We start from the raw sequence: 7,661 nt of genomic DNA, 5'->3' as shown, positions 1-7,661 counted from the left end.
ACCCAGCTAATTAAAAAAAAAATTGCTTTCATGGAAAGAGGATCTGTCTTTGTTGCCCAGGCTACTGTTGAACTACTGGCCTCAAGTGATCCTCCCACCTCTGCCTCCCAGTGTTGAGATTACTGGCATGAGCCACTGTGCCCAGCCTAAAGAACTCTTAAAACTCAACAATAAGAAAATAGACAACCCCATTAAAAAATCAGAAAAAGACCTGATGAGATGCCACAGTAAAGAAGACATACAGATGAAAAATAAGTATACGAAAACACACTCAGCACCATATGTCATTAGAGAATTGCAAATAAAAACAACAAGATACCACTACACACCTATTAGAATGGCCAAAACCGGTAATACTGATAATTCAAAATACTGGCAAGTATGTGGAGCAAGAGGAACTCTCATTCATTGCTGGTACAAATGTAAAATGATACAGCCACTTTGGAAGATCAGTAGTTTTTTACAAAGCTATGCTCTTCCCATACAATGCAGGAATTGTACTCCTTGGTATTTAAAAAAAAGGAATTGAAAACCTATCTACACAAAAACCTGCATACAGATATTGATAACAGCTTTACTTATAATTGCTTTATGTATAAATTAAAACTTGGAAAAAAACCAAAAATGTCCTTTAGTAGATGAATGAATAAATACATTGTGATATATCTATTCAATGGAACATTGTTCAGTGCTAAAAAGAATTGAGCTATCAAGTCATGTGAAGACAAAGAGGAAGCTTAAATGCATATTACTAAATGAAAAAAGCCAGGACTGGTGTGGTGGCTCACACCTGTAATCCCAGCACTTTGGGAAGCTGAAGTGGGTGGATCACAAGGTTAAGAGATCAAGATTATCCTGTCCAACATGGTGAAACCCCGTCTCTACTAAAAATACAAAAAGTAGCTGGGTGTGGTGGCACATACCTGTACTCCCAGCTACTTGGGAGGCTGAGGCAGGAGAATCGCTTGAACCTGGGAAGTGGAGGTTACAGTGAGCCGAGATCATGCCAACACTCCAGCCTGGCAACAGATCGAGACTCCATCTCAAAAAAAGAGAAAAAAGCCAATCTGAAAAGGCTACATACTGTATGATTCCAATTATATGACAATCTGAAAAGGAAAAACTTATAACAGTAAAAAACTGAGTGGTCGACAAGGGTTGTGGGGAGGGATGTATAGATGCAGCACAGAGGATTATTACAGTAGTATTTTCATCAGTTTGGGCTGCTATTACAGAATACTACAGACCGGTTAGCTTAGGCAACAGAAATTGATTTCTCATAGTTCTAGAGGTCAGGGAATCCAAGATCAAGGTGCTAGCACAACTGGTATCTGGTGAGGGTGCACTTCCTAGTTTGCAGACAGCTATTTTCTCATTATATTCTCACATGGTGGAGAGAGAGAGAAATCACCTGTCTCCTATCTTTTCTTATATGGGCACTAGGGTACTAATTGCATTCATGATAGCTTGACTCTCAAGACCTAATTACCTCCCAAATGCCCCATCTCCAAATATCATCACATTGGGGATTTAGGTTGCAACATATAAATTTTTGTGAGGATGGGGTGATTGGTAAAGTAGGGGCAAACATTTAGTCCACAGCAGGCAGTCAAACTATTCTGTATGATACTATTGTGGTAGATCATGTCATTATACGTTTGTCAAAACTTACAGCCTGCACATAAGAGTGAACCCTAAAGTAGGGACTTTGGGTGATGATTTGTCAATGTATATTCATCAATTATAACAAATGTACTACTCTGGCATAGGATGTTAACAGAGTGGGAGAGGCTATGCATATGTGGGAGCAGGGAACATATAGGAACTTTGTACTTTCTGCTCAATTTTGCAATAAACCTAAAACTGCTCTAAAAATAGTCTATTTTTAAAAAATTAAAGTAAGAATAAATATTTCATAATACACGGAACACAGACACTCTCTTATTTATTTTTTTTTTTTGAGACAGAGTTTCACTCTTGTTACCCAGGCTGTAGTGCAATGGCGCGATCTCGGCTCACTGCAACCTCCGCCTCCTGGGTTCAGGCAATTCTCCTGCCTCAGCCTCCTGAGTAGCTGGGATTACAGGCACGCGCCACCTTGCCCAGCTAATTTTTTGTATTTTTAGTAGAGACGGCGTTTCACCATGTTGACCAGGATGGTCTCGATCTCTTGACCTCGTGATCCACCCGCCTCGGCCTCCCAAAGTGCTGGGATTACAGGCTTGAGCCACCGCGCCCGGCCGATACTCTCTTCTTTATATATTATGTACAATTATCTTTACACTACAGAGTTAAATAGTTGTAAAGGAGACCGTACAATACACAAAGCCTACATATTTATATCTGACTTTATGCAGAAAAAAACAAGCCAACCCTGAATTATAAGATAACTTGCTGAAAACTGGCTTACTTGATGTAGAAAAATTGAGGTCCATTAATATCTCCCACCATATGCAAAGTTAAAGTACAATGGAATTTGATATGAAGGATAAAACTATTACAGAAAATGCAGAAGAATGGTGAATTAAGGGTAGAGAACAGCTTCTTTAAGAAGATCATAAAAGCACAAACTATAAGGATTAATATACTTAATATTGACATCATATATCAAAATTAAGGACTTTCATCCAAGGAAAAACACAGTGGAAAAAGAGATAGATGACAACTGGAAGAAAATACTTACAATGTTTAAAACTGGCAAAGAATTAATATCCACAACATACAGAACACTACTTGCACATCAAAAAATTTTGGAAAGGATGTGAAAGTAGGTAAATAAAGGGCATCATTTTTCTCCTATTTTATTCTATTTTCTCTCCCCATATTCTTCACAATAAACATTGTTTTGCCTGTGCATCCTAGAAAATTGTTAAAATTGTTGCATTTTTACTGTTAGCCTGTTTCACATTTTCTTTTCTTTCCTTTGTTGTTGTTGTTTATTTATTTATTTATATTTATATATTTTTTTTTTTTGAGACTGGGTCTCTGTTGCCCAGGCTGGAATGTAGTGGTGCAATCTTGGCTCACTGCGACCTCAACCTCCCAGGTTCAGGCAATCCTTCCACCTCAGCCTCCCAAGCAGCTAGAACCACAGGCGTGGGCCACCATGCCCAGCTAATTTTTGTATTTTTGGTAGAGACAGGGTTTCACTATGTTGCTCAGGCTAGTCTGGCACTCCTTGGCCTCCCAAAGTACTGGGATTACAGGTGTGAGCCACCATGCCCGGCCTATCTCACATTTTCTAGGCTACTTAAAAAAAATTCTCGTTTAACACTAAGTCAGTGAAACTTCCACATGAAGACAAACTGCTAGAGAAATTCAAGATCTTTAGGCTGTAAATTTAAAATGCCATATTATAAAACACTGTTGAGCAAAAGATTCGTGTGTTATTTGGATCAAATTTGAATCAGGGTACAAAGCTTTTTGTGCTATGATATACAGAACAGAGCACAGATGCTTGAAAGGATTAACACAGAACAAAACAATGTCCATTACTGCCCACTGAAAAATGAGCCACGATCTTTACCATAAACAAGTGACTTTTTGAAAGCTAAAAACTTAATGCCTACTGTGAACTAAATTTGCTAAGTAAGAATAATTAGATGGCTGAAAACTTTAGTATGTGTTATATTTATAATAAATCCTTCAGCCATCTGACTCCAGTAATTTTCCACTCTCACTCTTTTCCCTTCTTCTCCACCCTCAATTTCCGCACACACTCAGATTAAATATTTGTTAGAACAGTGCTACTTACAGAGTGGGACCAGCAGCAGCAGCAGCAGCAGCAGCAGCAGCTTCTTGCTAGAAATGCAAAACCTCAGGTCCTACTGAATCAGTCTGCTTCAATAAAAACTCTGGTGACTCATGTACACATTAAAGTTTGAGATCCCCAGACCTCCCTTTTGAAACTATTTATCTCTCTGCAGGGGTTCCCAAACCCCAGGCTGCAGACTGGTACAGGTCTGTGGCCTGCTAAGAACCAAGCCGCACTGCAGGAGGTGAGCACTGAGCAAGAGAGCAGCGGTTCCGTTAGATTATCATAGGAGCAGGAGCCTTACTGTGAACTGTGCATGGGAGGAATCTAGGTTGCAGGATGTGTGCTCCTTTATAATCCCTCTAATGCCTACTGATCTGAGGTGGAACAGTTTCATCCCCAAAACATCCTCCCCAAATCCCCTGTCTGTGGAAAAATGGTCTTCCATGGAACAAGTCCTTGGTGCCAAAAGGTTGGGGTCTCCAGTATCACTATGTTGTGCAGGCTGGAATGCAGTGGCTATCCACAAGCTGGATGATTGCGCACGTCTGATGAAAACGGCTCAAAAAGGCATTTTTGCCTAATAATCCTTTGGAAGTGACTTAAAAGAGGGTCAATCATGTATGCTTTTATATACATCGCCTGTCCAACTACTTCTTCCTGGACACGCATATTAAGATAATTATCTGGCAGAATATTCTTTGCCTGAGCTAAACCCAGAGATCTTTTAAACGCTTGCTGACTCACAGAACCTGGCACTTCGGGCTTTGCTGCTGCTACCTGGTGAAGAGGAGGGGTACGAACTCTAGGAGGCCGTCGGTCACGTCCGAACTATCAAGCCGACAGGACTAGTAGCCGAACACCCCTTTTGGTCATGCACCGCCGACTCTCATCTTTAAGATTCACGACCGATTGTCTGTTCGGTTTCTCACAGGCGTCTTCCTTTCGTGCACTAAGAGGGAAGAGCAGCGGCGGCCGCAGCAGGGCGCTGGGGTTGCGAGTCCAGCGGTGGGGCCGGGCGCCCTCCCTCTTTGCCCGCCGGGAGATGCGGACGCTCGCTCCCGGCTCGCTCCCGGCTCCCTCCAGTGCCTTCCGATGCGAGCTCAGGGACCTCGCTTTTCCTATTCCTCGAGCGCTCGCCGCACTTTCCAGCATCTCAGAAATATGACCCTTGTCACAGACTTTCGTGATCGTGCACTTTAAAGAAAAGCCAGAATGAATAAACTTGTCCAAATGAACTTGTCAGTTTAACGTGACGTCCTGGAGGGAAAGGACCATATCTTTCTCATCCCAGCTACCACAGCACCCAGCAGTCGGCTTGGCGCTCAGTGTTTCCCTAAGCATCAAAACAAGAATGACTAAAGAAACAGAAAAATAAATGCATGTAGAAACAAGAAATGAATGCATGAAAGAATGAAGAAAAGAAAGGGCCAGGCGCAGTGGCTTACACCTGTAATCCTAGCACTTTGGGAGGCCGAGGCAGGAGGATCGCTTGAGTCCAGGAGTTCAAGGTTGCATTGATCCATGATCGCAGCTCTGCCCTCCAGCCTGGGAGACAGAGTGAGACTCCGTCTAAAAAAAACAAAACAAACAAACAAACAAAAAGCCCCACAAAAACAAACAAAAAAAGACAGGATCCCCCCAGAGGGCCACGAGTGCCGGGTGCCGCAGCCCGGGGCCGGTGCGGAGGGTGCGTGGGCCGCTTGGTCTTAGCGCCCACCGTCGGGATCCCTCTGTAAGGCGCTTCTCCCGCAGACACTCCAACCCAAAGCGGGCCGCACCGCCTAGCTGGGCCCTTGGTAGGAGAGCGCAGGGGCTGCGGGCTGGTGCTCGGCGTCATCCTGCCGCTCCCGGGCCGCGCCATGTCTCAAGGCATGGAGGCGCTGGACCTGCCGGTGTGGAACTGCGCCTTGGACCTGTCCCTGGGCGGCACCACAGCTCAGTGCCCCAGGTCGCCCCTTGGTACGCCCCACGCCTCGCTGGGGGCCCCATCGCGGCCCCTTTCGGGACTGCTTACTTCCTCGGCTCTTACAGCTCGCGCGCGATCCTTGGTTCCATTCCCTACGGCCCCCACCCCGCCTCCTCGTCACCGCCCCCAGTCTCCCGGGGCTCGGGAAGGCTGGTCAGCTGACGGGTCGAACAAGGGCCCCAAGTGGGAAAGCTGCAGTTCTGGGTGGGAGGCGGCGGGGCGCGGCGGGGCGGGGCGGCGCCTTGGGGGCGGGGCGGGAGCGCCTGGCCACGCGCCGCATCCCGCCCGGAGCGTACAGAGCAGCCTTTCAGCCGCCCGAGCAGGGCCCGCCGCAGCCCGCTGCAGCCCTCCTGAGCCGCGCCTGCCCTCGGGCCGCGGTCTGCACGCACTGCACGGCCGGTAGGAAGGGTAAGAGAAGGGGGACCCGCTTAGAAGGGCTCCAACTTCAGCGGACGTGTTCCGGCTAGGGCGGAATGAGTCTGCTGTGAACGCTTTTTCCTGCTCCGAATCCCGAGACCCATGGAAAGTTTTGAAGGAGGAGGCGTGGCCCGGCAGCCTTGTCGTTTTCCCCAGGCGAGGATTCCGGAGAGAGGATCAGGTGTTTTCAGGTTAACCGCCAGGTGAGGAGTCTGGGCTGCATCTTTCAGGATGCCACTCTGGAGAAATCCTCCTGAAGTCGATGGCTTTACTGTCCTAGACTAGAGCTTGCTTGCTGCCTTGGGAATGCTTGTATTAACTGCTTCCAGTTAGTTAAATAAGGCTGGGCTGTGCCTTCCGGAACAAACAGGCCTTTCCCTCAGGTGGGAGGGTTGTAGTGTGGCTAACCCCAGTTCCTCGGCCTTTATGAAAAGGCGCACAGTTCAGCCGGTTGGCGCTGCCAGCGGGCTCCTCCTCTGTAGTCAAAGCTCCAGTCACCCCAGCACAGTTAAGCGAGGTTGTGAGTACAAACAGGCCTTGGCTCCCTCGTTCCCTGCTCTCCAAACAGATATATATATATATATAAATCTGAAATATATATGTATGTGTGAGTGTGTGTGTGTCTCTGGCTGCACAGTACTTGTGGGAAACAAAACTGTGTGTCGTAAATTGAAAATAAAGAAAAGGTTAGTAGGAGAGAGGTGGGAGAGGTTTCTTATGGGTGTCAGGATGCAGATTCTGATATTTTATGTTGAAGGAACCAACTACATAGTTCTCCCCAGAAATGGGATGTGGGTTTCACACTCAGCAGCTACTCACCACCTCTGTGATGTGATAACCAAAATCGGAGTTTTGGGAAATTTGACAGCTTTCTCCTATTGAGTCAGAAGTTTCTTGAGACTAGCCAGTCTTCCTCTTCATACCTTAAGAGGAGTCAAACGTCCTCTGCCGTGAACTTTCCACAGGCACACCCTTCTCCTTTAGCAAGCCCTTCCTAGGTCAGTATCTGTGGCCAGTACTCTAAAAACGGCACATTTTCCATACAGAAGCCATCATAATACCAATTTTATTTAAGCTCCTCTAATAAAAACTGGGTGATTCCTGGTAAAGTATTTGAGGCAGCCACATTTTTTTTCTGTGAGGGAGGAACATATCAAAAGTGTTGTTTTTAAAAATAGAGTAATAGGTATAAATATTTTAATGAAGCAAGTGAGAAGAACTGAGAGACATAGTTTGAGGAGAGGGGCACAGAATACAGAACTGAAAGTCAAGAATGATCATATTCAAAAGCTGATCTCTTTGGCTAGGTCTCTCAGTGAAGCGAAACCTAGAACAAGACAATTTTAAAACTGGTGGAAAAAGAGATGGCTTTGTGACTATAGCTATCAAAGTAAAAATAGTGGCCAAAGAAAACTCTTCTGTCCATAAAAAGTTAAAAAGCCCCTGAAGCTCGGCTGTTTTCTTTAGCTAAGGCCTACAATCTAAGTTCCTTTTTTTTTTTTTTTTTTTTTTTTTTTTTTT

General features: G+C 45.3%; 1 protein-coding gene across 3 annotated transcripts in view; it reads left to right on the top strand.

Moving 5' to 3' along the window:
• The first annotated feature begins 6,005 nt into the window (after positions 1–6,005).
• The window catches only part of MCOLN2 (mucolipin TRP cation channel 2), a 70,147-nt gene continuing 68,491 nt past the window's right edge, over positions 6,006–7,661 (top strand). For 2 of the 3 annotated variants that reach the window (XM_037728284.1, XM_017499834.2), the window contains exon 1: positions 6,009–6,343. In XM_037728284.1, the coding sequence (XP_037584212.1) occupies positions 6,243–6,343 (101 nt within the window). In that variant the 5' untranslated portion in view covers positions 6,009–6,242. Of the gene's footprint in view, positions 6,344–7,661 lie in introns of all 3 variants that reach the window. The other variant, XM_017499835.2, reaches the window with a different exon arrangement.

This window comes from Cebus imitator, unplaced genomic scaffold, assembly GCF_001604975.1.
Source record: "Cebus imitator isolate Cc_AM_T3 unplaced genomic scaffold, Cebus_imitator-1.0 Scaffold261, whole genome shotgun sequence".
NCBI lineage: Eukaryota > Metazoa > Chordata > Mammalia > Primates > Cebidae > Cebus > Cebus imitator.
Note: the sequence above shows the minus strand (reverse complement) of the source record. Positions and strands in the feature narration are given on the sequence as shown.